This window comes from Pongo abelii, chromosome 21 (assembly GCF_028885655.2).
Source record: "Pongo abelii isolate AG06213 chromosome 21, NHGRI_mPonAbe1-v2.0_pri, whole genome shotgun sequence".
NCBI classification, from domain to species: Eukaryota; Metazoa; Chordata; class Mammalia; order Primates; family Hominidae; genus Pongo; species Pongo abelii.
This window is the reverse complement of record NC_072006.2, coordinates 43,188,108-43,208,977: the sequence shown is the minus strand read 5'-3', so window position 1 is coordinate 43,208,977 and position 20,870 is coordinate 43,188,108. Positions and strand designations below refer to the sequence as shown.

General features: G+C 41.6%; 1 protein-coding gene across 5 annotated transcripts in view; it reads right to left on the bottom strand.

Annotated features, from left to right (window-relative positions):
• Window positions 1–20,870, bottom strand: part of DHX35 (DEAH-box helicase 35) — a 78,958-nt gene that overhangs the window by 6,260 nt on the left and 51,828 nt on the right. For all 5 annotated transcript variants that reach the window (XM_009233580.4, XM_054541445.2, XM_054541446.2 and 2 more), the window contains 7 exon segments: window positions 18,535–18,589; window positions 14,563–14,658; window positions 11,524–11,618; window positions 9,679–9,756; window positions 8,079–8,208; window positions 4,947–5,028; window positions 2,665–2,736 (listed from right to left, as the gene is read on the bottom strand). In XM_009233580.4, coding sequence (XP_009231855.1) covers window positions 2,665–2,736; window positions 4,947–5,028; window positions 8,079–8,208; window positions 9,679–9,756; window positions 11,524–11,618; window positions 14,563–14,658; window positions 18,535–18,589 — 608 coding nt within the window.

The window sequence follows — 20,870 nt, the reverse complement described above, 5'->3', positions numbered from 1 at the left end:
CACCTGAATGGTATGGCACGGCTTCAGGCTGGCTCTATTTCCCCAACCTTTCTTTGCCCTTCAGAGCTCCTTAGGAATGAAGCAAGAAAAAGAAAAGCCTTTCTCTTTTAAGCAACTCCCAAATTTAGCCACCCAAAAGTCAGCAAAAAAAGGATCTAAAACTGAGGTTTTGCATCTCTCTTGATTTAAAAAACATTTTTTTTTTAAAGGCAGGGTCTCCCTCTGTCACCCAGGCTGGAGTGCAGTGGTGCAATCATGGCTCACTGAAGCCTCAATCTCCTGGGCTCAAGCGATCCTCCTGTCTCAGTCTCCTGAGTAGCTAGTACTACAGCCATGTGCCACCATGCCTGGCTAATTTTTTTTTTTGAGAGTTGAGGTCTGGCTATGGTACCCAGGCTGGTATTGAACTCCTGACCTCAAGCAATCCTCTGGCCTCAGCCTCTCAAAAGTGCTGAGATGACAGGCGTGGGCACTCTTCAAATTATCCTGCACACATGAGTGTGCATATCCTGACCACATTAGTGTGGTCACTGGGTAACATTTCTAAACCCAGAACTGACCAAGGTGCTTTCAACCTAAGAAACTTCTAGGTCTGCACTGGCTACAGGATAAATCTGATTCCTTGGTCTAGGGAAACAGAACTCTAATTTTACTGCCCAACAGAAACATCTGGAGGGCTTGTTAAAATGGAGTCCTAGGCCCTAGTCCAGTTTCTGATTGAATGGGACTTGGCACAGCCTGAGAAGCTGCATTTTGTACAAGTTTCCAGGTGATACTGATGCTGGGCTGGAGACCACGCTTTGAAAGCCGCAATTCTAGGGTACAAAGTGTTTGACCAGAGACCTTCTTGCCTTCAAATCTACCACTATCTTCTCTCCCTCTCTCCACACACACCCCACCCTTTTTCCCAGGGCTTCTCCATCTTCCAACTAGAGAAGGACAAGTTGTTGTTGTCTTTAAAATTTCCAATCTGGGCCAGGCACGGTGGCTCACGCCTGTAATCCCAGCACTTTGGGAGGCTGAGGTGGGCGGATCACCTGAGGTCAGGAGTTTGAGACCAGCCTGGCCAACATGGCGAAACCCCGTCTCTACTAAAAATACAAAAATTAGCTGGGCGTGGTGGCATGCACCTGCAATCCCAGCTACTTGGGAGGCTGAGGCAGGAGAATCACTTGAACCTCGGAGGCGGAGGTTGAAGTGAGCCAAGATCACACCACTGGGCAACAGATTGAGACACTGTCTCAAAAAAACAGAGTGAGACACTGTCTCAAAAAAACAAAATCCAATGGTTGATCAGTACTTTTAATCAGTACTTTTTATTGGTAAAATACAATATAAATGAATTCTAGAAAAATGAAATTGTAAACAAGAAAAAAATAAGCCCCCAATTTTTATTATTAAATTGGACAAACATAAACTTAACCATTGAAATGCTACAAAGATGTCTAAAGGCCTACTCTAGACTTCTGTGCTTACCTCTTTCTTCCCAGGCAGTGTTACAGAGCAGCACCATTGCATTGGCCACCCATACCAATGATTCCCCATTTCCCAAATGCATGAGGTTCCTTTATGTTCCATGGCTCTACCCCTGCTACTTCTCTACCTGGAATGCCCTCCGGGTCCTTTCTGCCTGAACACTCTCGTTTCCAGGTTCAGAATGAATGTTATCTCCTCCATGAAGCCTGCCCTGACTCTCACTGGCACATGATGTGCTGAGCCCAGCACTTCATCCATGCCGCTAGTAAAGCCCTTCCCCTAAGGTAGTTGACTCTGTGTCTGTCTCTATGTCAAAACTGTGGGCTGGGGCCGGGCACGGTGGCTCATGCCTGTAATCCCAGAGCTTTGGGAGGCCGAGGTGGGTGGATCACCTGAGGTCAGGAGTTGGAGACCAGCCTGGCCAACACAGTGAAACCCCATCTCTACTAAAAATACAAAAATTAGCCAGGCGTGATTGCACACGTCTATAGTCTCAGCTACTCAGGTGGCTGAGGCAGGAGAATCACTTGGACCTGGGAGGCAGAGGTTGCAGTGAGCCAAGATAGCGCCGCCACTGTACTCCAGAGTACAGAGCGACAGAGCGAAACTCTGTCTCAAAAAAAAAAAGAATGGTGAGCTGGGATCCCAATTCATTTCTGCATAGCTGTGCCTCATGCAGGGCTAAGCATCCAGTCAGTGGGTGAAAATGAACGTTTGCTGAGTGGATGAATGAGTAGACAAAAATCACTGTTTGCTTAAGAAGCTCTTTGCCAGAGCAGAAATTCTCTCTTTTTTTTTTTTTGACACGGAATCTCACTCTGTCACCCAGGCTAGAGTGCAGTGGTGTGATCTCAGCTCACTGCAACCTCTGCCTCCCAGGTTCAAGCGATTCTCCTGCCTCAGCCTCCCGAGTAGCTCAGATTACAGACGCGCCCATCACGCCTGGCTAATTTTTGTATTTTTAGTAGAGATGAGGTTTCACCATGTTGGCCAGGCTGGTCTTGAACTCCTGACCTCAGGTGACCTGCCTACATTGGCCTCCCAAAGTGCTGGGATTACAGGCGTGAGCCACCACGCCCAGCCCAGAGCAGCAATTCTAGAGGCAATGTCAAGAAACACGTACAGGAGAAAAACAAGAACATGGCCCTGTTCAAAGCAGGCACAGGCTAAGCAGCAGGATGTGCTTACCAGCGAGGCGGCTTCTCTGCATAGAGGACTGACGCAGGGTGTATGTGCAGCTCATGGTCATCACGGATGGTCCTTGGAACATAGAAGAATTCTGTCTGAAGCACATTTTAAATACTTATAGCAAGACTTTCCCACAGATATTTTTAATATTACCAAAAAAGCATGCAGACTGAACTTCTCACAAGCAAAATAATTATCTCCATCTTCTCTTGCAACCTTTCTTGATCCCTCTCCTGGCTGCCACCCCAGAAGTCAAGAATAAATCATGTGGAAAAAGCAAAGAGGAGAAAAGCAACATGTGGGCACTTAGCAAAAACATTTAGGAATAAAATGCTCTGCCTATGTTTATGTGTATCTTCTGCAGGTGCTCTTTCAAAACAATTTCCTTTGGAATGGAAATAATACATGTGATTTCTTCTATAATCTAAAAAGCAAAGTTAAATACTAAAGATAATGACTATAGGGGGACGCAATGATAATGAAAAAGGAAAGCTCACGGCCAGGCGTGGTGGCTCATGCCTATAATCCCAGCACTTTGGGAGGCCAAGCGGGCAGATCACTTGAGGTCAGGAGTTCAAGACCAGCCTGGCCAACATGGAGAAACCCTGTGTCTACTAAAAATACAAAATTAGTTGGGTGTGGTGTCACATGCCTGTAATCCCAGCTACTCCGGAGGCTGAGGCAGGAGAATCACTTGAAACTGGGAGGCAAAGGTTGCGATGAGCCAAGATCACCCCATCGCACTCTAGCATGGGCAACAAGAGCGAAACTCCATCTCAAAAAAAAAAAAAAAAAAAAAGCTCAATACTGGACTATTAATTTCTCTGAAATAGTACTTCCAATTCCAACTCAGTAGAATGATGTTTCTTGGGGGAAGTGCTTCAAGTGCTGTGACGGAGTGCCTCATTGGCACTGTAATAAAGCCAGTGTCCTGGGGTCCTGGGCAGTCCTACCAGGTGGTAGTGAGCAGATCAACACTAAATGTTGTCTCAAAGGAATGACTAGCCTGGAACCTCTTAGGTAGCCCACATTGTTGCTGAGGACACTGATAAAAGAATTTTCCAAACACTAGTCAAAATTGCTGACTCTCCAGGAGAGTGGGAGCAATCAAGATGACAAGCTGGCAGCACTCCTTAGGGAAGATCTTGGGCCACTGCGGGGGTCGCCTCCACATGGACGAGTTGCCTCAAATACAGACAACTCAGGGTGGGGAGATGAGCTCATACAATGGGCAAATGAATCACAATACTGACAGGCTACAACATGCCTCGAGTAACAAACAGAACATACTAGAGATCAATGTAAAGTGCCATCCTGCAGTTCCAACAGTCGGCTACTAGGATACTAGATGGAGCAGATCTGGCTGTCAAAATTAAAAAAGGCTCAGTGCAACTCTGGACTCATTAACAGGAGCCCAGGACAAGGGATATCTTGGCTGACCTCAAGATAACAGGGCAGTAATATTTTCTCAGGGAAAAAAAATTAATGACAAAATAATACATAGAAGAGCTGGGGAGAAATTCTTCGGAGTGTTCTCTTATTAAAGAACAGAAAATGATGATAGCTACACTTTTAAGAGGCTACAGTGAGGTTATGAAACTAAAATGAGCCAAAGACAGAAAAGACAGAATAAAAGTAACAATTCAAAGCACTGGAGTGATCAGTTTGGAGAATCATGATACTGACAGGCTACAATATGCCTAAGCTACGCTTAGTTTTCACTGCATTTGAATATACTAAAGACCATTAGGAAGGCATCAATGAATGATTTCCTATGTCTAGAAAATGGAACTGGAAGAATCAGGTTATGTAGCAGGAGGCACATCCAGCACATGAGAAACACCTGGCTACCTCCAAAGACACCAGGTGTGGCCGGCCACACTATACCAGGGTGGGAGGTGACTTCAGTCGTGCAGATCTCTAAAGACATAATAAACTAGTCAATTGTAAAATAACTTCTCTGAGAAACATTATTTTTAATGGTTTCTTCAGATCATATTATTCTATCATTACAATTGAAATATTACCAGTCTCAAGATGTATAATTGTCATCCTTCTAAAACATACAACATATAGATGAGCTGAATATGTGAGAATCATTTTTAGAAAGTCAAGATATTTTGCTTAAAGCTATGTCGCTAACCTCAACTCAGTTTTGGAAGGAGACATGGTAGAAATTACAAATAATTATGCAATTACTATCTCTGCACAGCTTTCTGTGGGGTTTGGGTCATTTATAAGATTGTTCCTTTAACAAATGACTTCACCAAGTATCATGTTACCTATAAGCTCCAGTAGAATGAAACCTCGCTGCATTGGCGAAGAAGCCAGAGACAATGCACCTCAGAACCGGATCCGGGTCACCTACATAGGCAGCCAACAGAGAGGCGGGTGAAACCCTTGCCTGCCCTATGCTCCGTGTGCGCTAACGCACAGGATCCGCTCCCAGCACCACCCCAGGCTGCTTCAAGACATCTGGAAACCCTCTCCTGAAGTGGCTCCAGCCCTACCCTTCCCAATGCTGGATGCCTGCCCCAGCACCATCTAAGGAGGTCCCACTCCCCACAACTGCTGCTGAGAACAATGCTAGTCTGCTCCTTGAACCTAGGACCTCTCCAACCTCCCCTAAGCCACAGATGACTGGACCATGGCTGGGCACCAGAACCTAAAAGTGCTGCTCTGCAGGCTAGTCAGTGACCTCAGAACTCCTTTGTAAAAGAGTGCCATATGGCAACTGGATGCTCTTTCTATAAAACACAAACTGGAAATACTATACAACGTTACTTCTGTGGTTATGAGCTAGTGTTTAAAAATTGAAGTAATTCTTCAAATTTTTCAAATGTTCCATTTTAACTGGTGTTTCTATTGCTACAGCTAACATCTTCCATGAATAAAGCTTCCCCACTATTAGATAATGTCCATAGGATACATTCCAAATTGTTGTGCAAAAAGCTAATGTTATTTTTATGGTTAATGACATATCACATCTCATCAATTTTAAGACTCGCCCTTTTTCTAACTTTAATTCACTGAAATTAGGATACCATTTTACAATGATAACTGGCAGCATTTTTTTTTCCTTGGTGATACATAAAATAACAATGTTTCTTACACATGATGATATCTTTGATCCAATGGAATATAGCATGTTGGTAAGTAAGTTCCCTAAAGGTGGTACTATTTCCAAAGCCATCAACAATATATAAAAATGGCAGTTTCACTGCATTCTTACTAGCAATGTTTTGGCAAAAAGGGTTACCTTCTTTTACATTACATTTATTTGATTACTATCGGCATATTTCTTCTTTTGTGAATTTTTTGTTCTAATCCCTTAGCCCATTTATCAACCTGAAAACTGTTTTTTCCTAACTATATTAAATAAAATCATTCTATAATAAAGTTTTTAATCTTTTTTATCTCATGACTGCTGAACGCATCTTTCACTAATTGCTTTCTATTTTTTAACACTTAAGATGTTTTAAATTTGCATGTAATTTATTTAGTCTCCATGATTTTCTGTATTTTCCTAAGCACTGAGCTGATAAATCTCAAATCTACATGTCTAAATATGATCTAATCCGATATCCAGTCTCTTCTCTCCTATTGTCCATAAGAAATTTCCATGTAAAATATGCACTCTAAACAGGGGTGATATAAATTCCAAAGGGGTGGAAACTGGTTCTTGGAGGCAGGGATGGGGAGTATCTTAAGACACTACAATGGCCTGTGGCCCTCCAAAGCTCAATCCTACCCTACAAAATCTTATTCCTTAGTATTTAATTTCTTAGGCTGGGTAGAATTTAAATTTAACTTTTCTCCTGGGCAGGGGTCTGATAATAAAACACAGGTGAAGAACACCAATTGCTGAAGTAAGGCTGTCATCTACCTGTTGGGTGACAGGTGCTTAACCAGCTGCTCTCCAACTGGGTGCCCCTTGTAAGCATCCTGTTTCTATCAATGACTCCAACATGGCTCAATGGCCCAGGTTTCAACTCTTCCCTCTCTCGTGGATATATTCACCCATCAAATATTCTCTGAGCATCTCATATACTCCTCACTCCAAGCACTTGTCTCCAGTCCTCCTTCCCTAGAGTGCTCTTTGCCACCTTTTTCTAATTCAACCAGACCCCGAAGCTTGACCGGACTCCCACCACACCTCAAGGAAGCTGCAGGACTTCCCAAGCCAGCCCTCTCCGGATTCCTTCTTCCCGGCATTCCTTCCACATTTGCCAGCACGTCTTCTATGATTACTAAAGTATCTACTACTTTAACTAAGAGGACTGACAATCTTAGTACTTTGTGTATCCATATGAATATCTCCCTTCATTACACTGTTCCCTTAGAGTAAAAGCCAAGACTCCGTCATTGTTTAATCACTTGCTCTTAGTATAAAGACAAAAGAAGACTGAAATGGAACCGCCTGGGCTCAAGTTCTGACTCCATCACACCCTCACTGTGTAACTTCAGCAAGTTACATTTTACCTTTTAGCCACGCTTTTCTCACCTATAAGATGTGGAAAAGAGCACACATTTCACAGCGTTGTTGTGAGCATTAAATTAATAAACACATGGAACACTCAGAGCACTGTCTAGCCACTTATAAGCACTCAGGAAATGTTACCAAGTACTAATGGTGCTGAGGATGTGGCTGAGTACCTGGCACACAGTAGGCTTTCAGGCTGACTGCTGAGGCGGGTGTGTCACTTCCTTAAAAGCGTAGACTTCTGAGCCACATACAGATCTGGCTCTCCTCCTTACCAGTTGTGTTGTCCTGAATTTAATCTAACTTCTCCCTAGGATCTTATGACTAATTGTAAAATGAGGATAATATTACCAACACCTCATAGAGTGCGAGATTGAGCAAGAGAATATTTGGAGAACCCCTGCCACAGCGTAACCTACTTACTGTGTCCCTCATTAATAGTAGTCACTGTCACTGCTAGAGGCCAGAGACTATGTCTTACATAGTACTTTTCTGTCTTATCCTTAGTAGCTGCCTAGGCTAAATACCCAGCACTTGCTTTAATAATACTTGTCTTTGAAAATAAAATTTAATTTTTATGTAATAGCTACTAATATCACTGACCAAAAAGTAATTTTTCTTGCAAAGCCTACATGGGAAAATCAATAACATGATGTGCACTGATGTGACTGTTAGTGATTCTTAAGTATTGTCATGGGCTATGAAATTCCTTTAGTAAGAATGCCCATCAGAAAGAAAAATGGACCTCCTTGGAAAAAATACGCAACCTGACCTTCAGCTTTTCACAGATGCAGGCAACTCAAAATATAAAACCCAGTGTTGGTACAGAGCACCCCACGCTGCCTCGCACCAGCCCAGCATGAGAACTTTAGGAAAACAACTCAACAGAATGAAGCAAGAGAAGTCACAAGCTGGGACAGTTTCTTCTCACCTTCACTAGACTTCTTGGGCACTTGAAACTTGACAAGAAGCTTTTTCAATTGTTCTCTTACAGTCGCAGCTCTGACAAGACCCTTGTAATTCAGAAAATGTTCCTGACACCATTGAGAGTTCTTATTGTGCTACAGAACAACCCAGAGAGAGGGAGTTAGAAAACAGACACGTTCTCGACTAAGGCTATGTTGTAAAGATCATTCTTCTCTCTTCCCCCATGCGCTGTTGCTATTCAGTGACATAAGATCTAAACATAGGAACTGGCCCTTTTTTGCCCCATCTCTCAAAACAGATGTTAACAACCTTGCATACATCTGACTGTTCTGCAACCTCACTCTTTACACTAAAGGGCAAGTGAGAACTTAATGACACGCAGAGACGGTTTCAATCTTAAATATCTTCATGAGATGTGAACTATCAGAAAGAACCACTTCTCCATGTGGTTCTTTGTAAATCAACTTTTCTTCTTTGGCTTGCTTGAATGTATCACTTTATTATACTAGAAGCCAACAATATGACACTTGCCAATGTAGAAATAATTTACAAATTACTATTATTTGTCCCCAAAGCATGATTTTTCTATCAACAGCATTTAATTTTTTCTGCATTCATAAGTATGATCATTATGTCTTAGAGTAAATTATTGCTGTGGAAAATGTACCTCTGAAATTCTATTGTAAGTAAAAGTGCTTTAAAAAAGAAAATGTAATTAATAGAAGATATTCCAAGAAGGCAACCATAGAATAATACAACGTAGACCTATACCCACTTTCTACTGGCAGAGAAAGCTTCAGACTGCAAATGATACATTGTGCCTGTACAAATGAATTTTAACTGATTTAAGCCATAAGTCTCAAAAAGAGATGAATTTCTTTTTTCTGAAAACTTTTCACCAACTGAATAATCTTCCTCAAATCACTGGTAAACAAAAATTTGGTATTTCTTCATTTCTAAAAGAGTATTTAAGAAATGAATATTAAAAATCTGAAATATTATACCCTTTCTTTTATGTAAGGTTTCTTTTTTCATCATTTTCATCACCTTTATTAACAATTTTTCATGAGAACTTTAAGCTGCATTATTTGCTTAGTTTTAAAGAATATTAACAATAAAAAATTAACATCACTTATAGCTAAATATGGGTGGGATATGTGAATATGCACAGATCTCAACTAAATGTCTTTTCATGGCAGCTGGGACAGCTTTGAAGATTCAACCCAGGACTACGAGTTGCTCTCAGCCTCATTCACCTGGCAGAAAATGTAACAGAACTTTCTATTCAAATGTTGCCTTTCTGTCTACTACACAGTGGATGTGAGATGACGTGAGGCTGGGCCACTGGCCTGCCACTAGTGTACCATATCTCCAAGCAAGGGAAAGCAATGAATGATTCCCGTATTCTTCTCAGCAATACCTCACCACAAACTCAGGCAGAAAGCCCGACCCACCAGTTAGAAGTACTGGCAATAAATCTAATAGGAAAATCAAGGGCTCTCTTGGCCATTCCTTTACGAACTGAACTTCTGGGATCCTCCCTCCTAGATCACCTCCAGAGGGTGGTGTGTTGAGGCGGCACTTCGAGCAGTAGTTGTGCTTACTTTGATAAATGCTTCATATACGTTGAGCATAGTGAGGTGGTCGCCCTCCTCCACAGCAAATTTACGGTGCACTCGAATCTGGAAAGAATAAAGCAACATTCAGAATCTGACTCTTGGCTGGGTGTGGTGGCTCACCCCTGTAATCCCAGCATTTGGGGAGGTTAAAGTGGGAGGATTGCTTGAGCCCAGAAGTTTGAGACCAGCCTGGGCAACATAGGTAAACCCCATGTCTACAAAAACTAAAAAAAAAAATCAGCAGGGCATGGTGGTGTGTGCCTCCAAGTTCCAGCTACTAGGCTGAAGTGGGAGGATCGCTTGAGCCCAGGAGCCATGTTTGCACCACTGCACTCCAACCAAGGCAACAGGGGGAGACCCTGTTTCAAAAAAAAAAAAAGAAAAGAAAAAAAGAAATTGACTCCTGTGAGCCTTTTGAACTGGGAAGTAATATTGCATGGCGAATAGCGTGTGGGTTATGGATTCAGAAAGACCTGGTTTGCAGCATTCTAGCTCTGCCATATCTTGAAAGAACTCAGCTTGGTTACTTAACGTCTCTCAGCCTTGATTTCCTCATCTGTAAAATCAGGAAACTAAACCTATCAAGATTGCTGTGGATTAAGATAATTTACTATAAGGTATCTGGCAAAGAAATGTGACAAAATGTTAGTGTTCTTGTCTCTCTCCTCCTTCAGGTTAATTAAAAACAAAACTAAACAAAAACAGATATAAGCATCCGGGCACAGAGGCAGAAAAACTTTGTAATCTATAGTTATACAGCTGACAAGGAGGATCCCAACAATCTAAGAAAGTCTCTCTCCTCCTCATTACACATACAAATTCAGCCCCTCCATGCATAAGGCTGCTAATTCTCTGACTTTCAAACAGGAACTGACTTCGAACTCATCTCTGACCTACCTCTATCAGCACACCTTACTTCTGAGTATCTATCTCTTCAGTATCAAAACTTTTCCTTCTATCTTTCCAGTGTTCACTCAATTAGTCATTGCTGATGCCTGCACCTTAGGTGGGGATTGGATCTCTCTAGCTTATAATGCCCCACCTGCAACACCACCATGATGCCGTGTGGTGCCCAGAATCAGCCTGCTATACCCTGGCACCTGACTTCTTATGTCACTAATGTGCCCACCAAGGTTTCTAGCAGAGCAGTCTGAACGACAATTTCCCTGACAGAAACTAGAAGTTGGTAGTTCAGTGGTTAAGGTGTGGGGCTCTGGACTGTGAATCCAGAGCCAACAATTCTGGCTGTGCAACTGTGAGTGAGTTATCTAACCTCTCTGTGCCTCCATCTTTAAAACATGATAATAGGCCGGGCACGGTGGCTCACGCTTGTAATACCAGCACTTTGGGAGGTCAAGGCGGGCGGATCACCTGAGGTCAGGAGTTCGAGACCGGCCTGGCCAATATGGTGAAACCCCATCTCTACCAAAAATACAAAAATTAGCCGGGCGTGGTGGAGCACACCTGTAATCCTAGCTACCTGGGAGGCAGGAGGATTGCTTGAACCCGGGAGGCAGAGTGCAGTTGCAGTGAGCTGCGATCACACCACTGCACCCCAGCCTGAGCAATAGAGTGAGACTCCCTCTCAATAAATAAATAAGTAAATAAAATATGATAATAATATCTACTTCCCAGGCTTATGATGAAGATAAAGTGGAATGATGTCTGCAAAACACCTGACACAACATCAAGGACACAATAAACACTCAAAACATGAGCAGATCACATTTGTACAGCTCTGTCTTCAGCAGTTCCTGAGTACAGTTTTGACAAGGAAAGCTCAAAGCAAAAGAGACTGCTACAGACAGCCTGGGGACAGAGCTGACTTACTGCCTGAGACTTCTGGTTTGGGGGGACCACAAAGATATTCTGGATCTGCATCATGGCAGCGATGCTTAGAATTTCCTGAGAACAGCCGAAGTTTCCTGTAAAACAAAAAGCATGTTTGGTTTCAACCATATAATGTGTCAACAAGAAGTGAAAGACATTTTCTGATACTTTCCTTGCACCACATTGAAGACTAAGATCTTATTTTTTCTATAGCTTAATTTTTAAAGTTTATAGTATATAAGCCTGGGCAACATGGCAAACCCCATCTCTACAAAAAATTAAACAATTAGCCAGGCATGGTGGTATGTGCTGTGGCCCACCTACTCAGTAGGATTGCTTAAAGCTGGGAGGTCAAGGCTGCCGTGAGCCAAGTTCACGCCACTGCACTCCAGCCAGGGTGACAGAGCAAGACCCTCTCTCAGAAAAATTACAAAATAAAGTTTATAATATATAAATATTTCACTCAGCCAAATGTGAAGTCCCATATGTAACCCAGATGAATAGTAGCCTTGAAAGACTCCAAAAAAGGAGGTGTTACTGCCCTCTGCAGCTGAAATACGAGGGACTCTGACTATAAGCCAAGGTCAAGACTGGCCCCAACACTAAGGGCAGGTCAGCTCCACACGTGCTCCCTACCCTCCTGTGGGACATCTGGAATCCTGGCAGGAAGTCAGAGAAGGGAAGGGGACAGGGAATGAGCGGCTTGTGCCCCTTCTGCTGTTTCTCTGTTCCTGACCCCTTCTATGAAGTGGCTTCCTTTCTCAAAACAGTTCATCTCAGCTGGGAAGCTCAAGGCACAACTAGACCAGCAAAGCACACTGGGGGCTGCTGGAGCACCTGGAAACAGAGTCGCCAGCAATCACCACTCCAGGGCACAAGGCAGAGCACACTGCACTGCTCGTCCCATCTCCCCACTGCCTCCCACCTCATGAATGATGCACTTCCCCAGTCCACACTTAGAATCCTGTTTCTCGGCTGGGTGCAATAGCTCACACACATATATGGTAATCCCAGCACTTTGGGAGGCCGAGGCGGGCAGATGACCTGAGGTCAGCAGTTCAAAACCAGCCTGGCCAACATGGTGAAACCCCATCTCTACTAAAAATACAAAATTAGCTGGGCATGGTGGCACATGCCTGTAATCCCAGATACTCAGGAGGCTGAGGCACGAGAATCGCTTGAACTGACCCACGAGTCAGAGGTTGTAGTGAGCTGAGATTGCACCACTGCACTCCAGCCTGGGCGACAGCGACACTCCGTCTCAAAAAAAAAAAAAAAAAAAGAATCCTGTTTCTAAATGGAAGGCTGAGAACAAGTGGTTGTTTCAAAACATAATTAGTTAGCTTTCCCCATACTGGGTCTAAAGTACATCTTCATAAATTGCCAGTTGACATAAAAGTTAGACAAAAGCAAGAAAAAATTAAACTATCTTTCCCAGAGGTAAAAAAACAAATTATACTTTCTAGATGACTTTGCTTTCTAATTATGAGAAGACTTCCAGATCTTTTAACCTAGAACCCATGTCCTCACAAAAATCTGAAGAAGTCAAAGAAATTGGAACCCTCATGTACTGCTGGCAGAAATGCAAAATGGTACACCCATTAATCGAAAATGGTAGGGCACTACCTCAAAAAACTAAAAATGAACTTATATGCTCTAACAATCACACTTCTAGGTATATATCCAAAGGAACTGAAACTGATATTTCAAGGAGATATCTGCATTCCCATATTCATTTCAGCATTATTTACAACAGCCAAAATTTGGAAGCAATCCAAGTGTCCATTCATTGGATGAACGAATAAAGAAAACGTGGTATATATAAATATGTACACACACAATGAAATAACATGCAGCCTTAAAAAAGAAGAGAACACTGTCATTCACGACAGCATAAATGGAACTGGAGGACATTATGTCAAGTGAAATAAGGCAGGCACAGAAAGACAAACACTGTATGATCTCACTCATATATGGAATCTAAAAAAGTCAATCTCATAGAAACAGAGAGTAGAAAGGTGATTACCAGAGGTTGAGAGATCCCCTGGGTCAGGGGGTGAATGGAGAAAGGGGAGGTGTTGATCAAAGGGCACAAAGTTTCAGTTAGACTGGAGGAATAGGTTTTAGTGATCTATTGCACTGCATGGTGACCACAGTTAATAATAATGTATTGTATATTTCAAAATTGCTAAAAGAATAGAATTTTAACATTCTTAGCACAAATTCTTAGCACAAAAAAATGATAAGTTGGTAAGTTGGTGAGTATATTAATTTGCCTGACTGAATCTACAATGTGTACATAGATTAAAACATCACACTGTATCTCAAAAATATATACAATTATTATTTGTCAATTAAAAATAAAATTTTAAAAATTAAAGAATTATCATGATTTAGTAATTCCACTTCTGGCTATAAACCCAAAAAACATAAAAGCAGGGACTCAAAATGATATCTGTGTATCCATGTTCATAGCAGCATTATTCACAATAGCCAAAAGTTAGAAGCAACTAAAGTGTCTGTCAACAGAAAAATAAACAAAACATGGTATAGATATACAATAAAGTACTATTCTGCCTTAAAAATGAAGAAAATTTTAACACATACTACAACATGGATGAACCTGGAAGACATTATGCTAACAGAAACAAGAGAGTCACGAAGGACAAATACTGTGTGATTGCACTTCTGAGGGTTCTTAGAGCAGTCAAATTCATAGAGACAGAAAGTAGTGGTGGTTGCCAGGGGCTGGGCAGAGGAGAGAATAGGGAATTTGTGTTTACCAAGTATGGAGTTTCAATGGAGAAGATGGAAAAAGTTCTAGAAATGGATGGTGCTGATGGTTGCACAACAATGTGAACGTACTCTGTATCACAGAACTACACACTTAAAATGGTTAAAACAATAAACGTTATGTTATAGATATATATATACTTTTTTACCATATTGTACCCTCTTCCCCAGGGTGCTCAGAATTCAGGCAAACAACACCTCTGACAGTCAAAATAAAATCAATTCAAGCTATCAGGCTCTACCCACCTGATTCAAGCAGCATTTTGGCAAACATGGGATTCAAAGGAAACTCTGCAATTCTCATGCCAAGCGGTTCAGTCAGGCGACAGTCTTTGTCCAGACCTGCCGTAAGAATAACAAAAGAAATCAGAAGGCAGGTACCATTGTGTTGGAAGGCATACAGTTGTTGAGAGAATAAAAGATAATGTATGCTAAAAAGAAGAAAGTATCCAAAAGATGATTCACGCACTACCAAACTCCATTTGACACTACAGTGTCATTACATTAAAAGAAGAAAAGATCTCCACTGGGCTCTTGAATACCCAATGTTTAAAAACTGATACTGCTAAAGACTTCTATTCAAGGACTTAATTATAAGGAAATCCCCCTGCAGCCTTCTGCTGCTTGTACCCTCTCCTCAATCCACAAGAGCCTCACCTGTTCCCAACTACTCCGAAGAGACCACTCTTCCCAAGAACCTAACAATCGGGTAGCACCAAACACAAGGCATCCTCCTGATGGCCTCAGCAGCACTCGGCTCTGCTGGCCGCTGCTTCTTGGAACTACTCTTCACCAGCTCCTGGCCCCCAACTCTCCTGGTTCTCTGCCATCTCCATTGCCCCCTCACTGTCTGGACTTTCTTCCACCTCCAGGACCGGACAGGCCACAGATGTGCCAGGATGGTATTGATGGCATCCCGCGTCCTGTGCCCTTCTCATACTAAATGAGTGATATGGTTTGGCTGTGTCCCCACCCAAATCTCACCTGGAACTGTAAACATGTCAAGGGCGGGGCCAGGTGGAGATAACTGAATCACAGGGGCAGTCTCCCCCATACTGTTCTCGTGATAATAAGTTTCACAAGATCTGATGGCTTTATAAATGGGAGTTCCCCTGCACAAGTTCTCTTGCCTGCTGCCATGTAAGATATGCCTTTGCTCTTCCACAACTGTGAGGCCTCCCCAGCCATGTGGAACTGTGAGTCCATTAAACCTTTCCTTTATAAATTACCCAGTCTTGAGTATCTCTTTATTAGCAGCAATGAGAACAACAATGAGGAACTACAAGGCCAGCAACTTGGAATCTAAACACTAACCCAGATCCCTCTGGTGCCAACACCAGCCCTGTTCATGCAACTGCCTCCTGAGCATTTTGCTGAACTGAGCTGACTCTTTCAACTCCCCACCTCCCCTTCTTGCCCTCTACCACTTGCCAATATCCAGGTATTGGATTCCCAAGATACAGACTACTGTTTTACTACTTAAATGCTGCAAGATCTCAGAGTAAGGCAGAGCTCAGTAAGACATCTCTTTAAAGGTGGTAATTCAGCTTGAAATCAAATGAAGCTGCGGGGCGGGGGGGGGGGGCTGGGGGGGTGGGGGGGGTGGGGAGGGTCCCTCTATCTTTTCCAGCTTATTTAGGGTATTGAAGAAATAGGAAATATTTTAAATTTCTGTTTGACTGGAGAAAAACCAGCCCAAATAAAAACTCCTATGCTGTCAACATTCTCTCATCCTCACTACAGATCAGTCCAGGAAACGTGCTTTCAAGTTCCTATTACATGCTTGAGAAGAGGGGGTGGAAACCTTCTCCAACACACATTCACTCCAGGCTGATCTTATGTAAATCCAGCTGAAGGTCTTTTAAATCACTGGAGAGCTTTTAAATCAGTAACTGGCTATTCACAGAGAAGTAAAATCAACATAATGAATGAAGATGGACCCCTACCTCACTCCACACCAAAAAAGTAACTTAAAATGAATCAGACCTAATGTAAGGGCCAAAACTATAAAACCTAGGAGAATATCTTAATGACTACAGGTTAGGCAAGTTTCTTAGACATGACACCAAGGGCACACGTAACAAAAGAAAAATATAGATAAATGGAACCACAAAAAAACTTAAAATTTTTGTACTGCAAACAATACTAATAAGTAAAAAGTAAGTACATGTAAGTAAAAAGCCAAAACACAAAAATGGGAGAAATATTTACAAACCACATATCTGGTAAGAATATGTGCCCAGAATGTATGAAGAACTTCAACTCAATTTAAAAAAAAAAAAAAGACAACAGCACAAATAAAAATGGGCAAAGGATTTGAACAGACTTTTCTCCAAAGATTTACAAATGGGCAGCAAGCACACGAAAAGGTGCAACATCATGACTCATCAGGGAAACGCAAATCAAAACCAAGAGATACCATTTCACACCCACTAGGATGGCTGTAACACAAAAGACAGACAATTACAAGCATTGGCAACAATGTGGAAAAACTGGAACTCTCATACATTGCTGGTGGGAATGTCCACCAAAACCATATTTATATGCTAATATTTATAGCAGCATTATTTATATCAGCCAAAAAGTGGAAACAACCCAAATGTCCATCAACTAATGAATGGATAAAAAATATGTGGTATATTCATACAACAGAATATTATTCAGCGATAAAAAGGGATAAGGTATGAATATATGTTACAACATGAAGGAAACTGTGAAACATCATACTAAATGAAAGAAGCTGCTATGGTTTGGATGTAGTTTGTCCCCACCAAAGCTCATGTTGCAATTTGATCCCCAACGTGACAGTGTTGGGAGATGGGGCCTAGTGGGAGGTGTATGGGTCATGAGGGTGATCCCTCATGAACAGATTAATGCCCTTACCCATGGTGAGTAATGGATTAGTTCCCATGACAGCAGGTTCTTAAAAGAGCCTGGCTTCCTCTGTTTCTCTTTCTGGCTTCCTCTCTTGCCATGTGATCTCTGCACCCGCCCACTCTCCTTTTGCTTTCCACCTTGAGTGGAAGCAGGCTGAGGCCCTCCTCAAATACAGCTGCCTAACCTTGGAGCTTTCAGCCACCTGAATCGTGAGCCAAATAAACCTCTTTAGAAATTACCCAGCCTCCGGCATTCTGTTATAGCAACAGCAGACAGACTGAGACAGAAGCCAGTCACAAAAGACCACATATTATATAATTCTATTTACATGAAATGTCCAGAAAAGGCACACCTATAGAGATAAGTCTCTATAGAGATTGAACCAGAGAGTGGTTGCCTTGGGCTGGGGGACTAGGGGGCAAGAGAATGAGAAGTTCGGTGCTAATGGGTAAAGATTTCTTTTTTGGGTGATGAATATGCTCTACAATTAGACTGTGGTGATGGTTGCACAACCCTGAAAATATGCTAAGAGCCTCTGAATTTGTACACTGTAAATGATTGAATTGTATAGTACATAAACTATACTTCAATACAGCTATTTTAAAAAAAAAAGTAACACTCAAAATAAATCTCAAAAAGCAAAATCTCCATTAAAACTTAATTCAAAATTGGAAATTATATTCATTTGTGGTACCAGTCACAGAAGAGACAGTACTCCCCGAAGAGGTGAATTCAGACTACGATTTTCTCTATGTCAAGATAAATGCTATTAAGCTTGGGACAAAAGCAATTGCGGGTTTTGCCATTACTTTCAATGGCAAAACCACAATTATTTTTGCACCAACCTAATAACATCTTCAATCGACAACTAAATAGAAGTTCCCCCATAACATGGTGTTAGAAGCTGATAATGTCCCCAATTCTCCACAAGCAACTCCAGGAATGAAATGAAGAGGATTTAGGGAGAGAATACTGAGCCACAATTTTTAAGGATGTGGTTGTTGGGTGGAGAAAAAAGGTCTGGGGAGGTAAGATCTGACATCCTGGTAGGGAACTGCTGATCTCTAGACGTCTCTTAGGAGTGTAGCCCTGGTGAGTCTTACTAATAGCTTCTGATGAACTGGCATGTTTTATATACTGGCTGTCATAATTAGCTTTCATGTGTCTAATTATGGTCCCAACTTCCTATTTCAATAAAGTATCATTAAGGGGATTATACATATGGGGAGAACCAATCCCATTCCCGAAGATACTAAGAGCCCTAAAGTGAATACGACCTCACTAATATCGCAAAAGAGAACACATAATAATAAGAGAGAATGATGAGAGAAACTGGCATACCTCCCAGAGCATACAGTAACTCCAAGGCTTGAACCATCGACTGTGCTGGAGGGGGCTGGAAAAAAACATAAAAATCTTCCTAAATCGATTTATTTGGGCAACAAACATTAAAATGTGGCTGTTTCCTTTTCAAATCCATTCTCCCCTCTAACATGCCCCATTCTTCCCAGCCTCCATGTTCTGTTCTTGCTGTTGGCACCTCTTGAAATGTCCTTCCTGTCCTTCTAGGCACCCTTGTACTGCTTGGCCTTTAAGGCTCAGCTTGATGAAACATTTCCCTTTGAAGCGCTCCCTCATCCTCCCCTCCATCAGACATGATACGTCCCTATCTTAAACTACCTCTTCATTTTCCTTAAACCCTCCTGAGACATTTCTAATTTTTACTTCACAGACTCAACCTTCTACCACACTGGGGCCCCAGGACACTGCAGCACTCAGGGCTCAGGGATGATTTATCTTTGCATCCCCCATAGACCCACTCCAGGCCCCGTGGTGGGTAAATAACATATGCTGAATTTGTTTTTTCTTAATCCCTGTCTGGAAACTGCAACATATGTTGAATCTGAATTTCAAAAAATAATAGTTTCTAGAGAACCTAAAGTTCATAAGCAGAGCTGATGTACTGAGCCAGCCTCAGTCTGATTTTCCAGATCTTTACCTCCTTTCCTTCTACAAATCTTGACTGAGCACCTAAGTGCCAGGCATCATATTTTTTTCTCTCTAAACTATGTGGTTTCTAATAACTCAGGTAATAAAATTATAGTACATCTTTAAACTGCATAGCATGCTTTCTAAATGTATTTTTTCTAAATTCACATAGCATTTTTTTCTAAATGCATTCACATAACAAATGTATTTTAATCATCACATTGTTTTAGCTCAGTTTTACAGATGAGGAAACTGAACTGCAATAAGGAAAAGACAGCTGAAAAAGGTCATATAGGCAGTTGGTGGCAAAGCTGAACTCAGGCCTCGTTTTTCCCAGTCTACCTTCCCTACTTGGTTCACCAAAGACCAAAGTTAAACTTTTTTAAACGCTGTAGTGACTGTACACACAGGTGAACACACTTACGAGGGCAGGAACTAAACCTATTGGATTCATTACACAGACAGGATTCAACAAATCACCATTGAGCAAATCATGTAAATGATCCACTAGCCCTTCCTTGGTGCTTACATCTTTCTCTACAAAGAGGCAAAATGGGCAACACCTAAATGAAGGAGCTTAAACTCTCTGAGATCTTTTATACTGAGAGTGGATGAGGTAACAGGAATAGCAATCTCTGAACTAGGCTTTTAACAATTACAGAAAAAACTAACAAGGTCATCTCTGACTCAATTCCTGGCCCGATTTCCAGTGAATTAACAAAAAAAACTTATCCCCCTCCACAAAAATCTTATCCATAGTATTTTCATCTAATCACACTCACTAGTATTTCTCTATGACCCCAACTGATTTGGGATAATACAGAAACACTGTTTTAACATATCTGGAATTACTGTTTATGTATAGTTTTAGTGTGGTCTTCTCACTACATGTTTTTCTGTTTTCATTGTTTCTTGTACCCATACAAACTTCACAGTAACTACTTGGGATGACTGCATAATACTCTATGACAATCATACTCCATAAAAAAGTCAATTTTCTTATTGCTGGGCAATTAAATTGTTTCCAGTTTTTCACCATTGTAAATAACATTGCTAAATATACAAAATTATATGTATTCTGTAATTTCAATCATAAAAACCACAACTTCAGGGGACAATAACCAGAAGGAAATATGTGAAGATAAATTTGTATGTATTTTTTTTTATTTTTCAACTGTCCAAAAGTTTTACGATAATTTTCATTATTTATATTTTTAAATGTAATATAAATGCTATAAGCATTATCACATATGTAAGCTTTTTTTCTTCTTCTGAATTATTTTTTCAGGAGAAATTTTTATGAGAAGAAATAGCAGGCATTTCTACGGCTCATTAAATGTTGTCAGAAAGTCCTCCATGGGGACAGAAACGGTATAACATGGGAGGAATTTACTTTCCCAAATTGTGGCAGTTTTGGATTTCACCATTTTTCTTTATACTTGATCATTTAATTAGTGTAAAGTCAACTGCACACAGTGGTTCACACCTGTAATCCCAGCACTTTGGGAGGCCAAGGTGGGCAGATCACCTGAAGTCAGGCGTTCAAGACCATCCTGGCCAACACGGCAAAACCCCGTCTCTACTAAAAATACAAAAAATTAACCAAGCATGATGGCTCTTTCCTGTAGTCCCAGCTACTTGGGAGGCTGAGACACGAGAATCGCTTGAACCCAAGAGGCGGAGGTTGC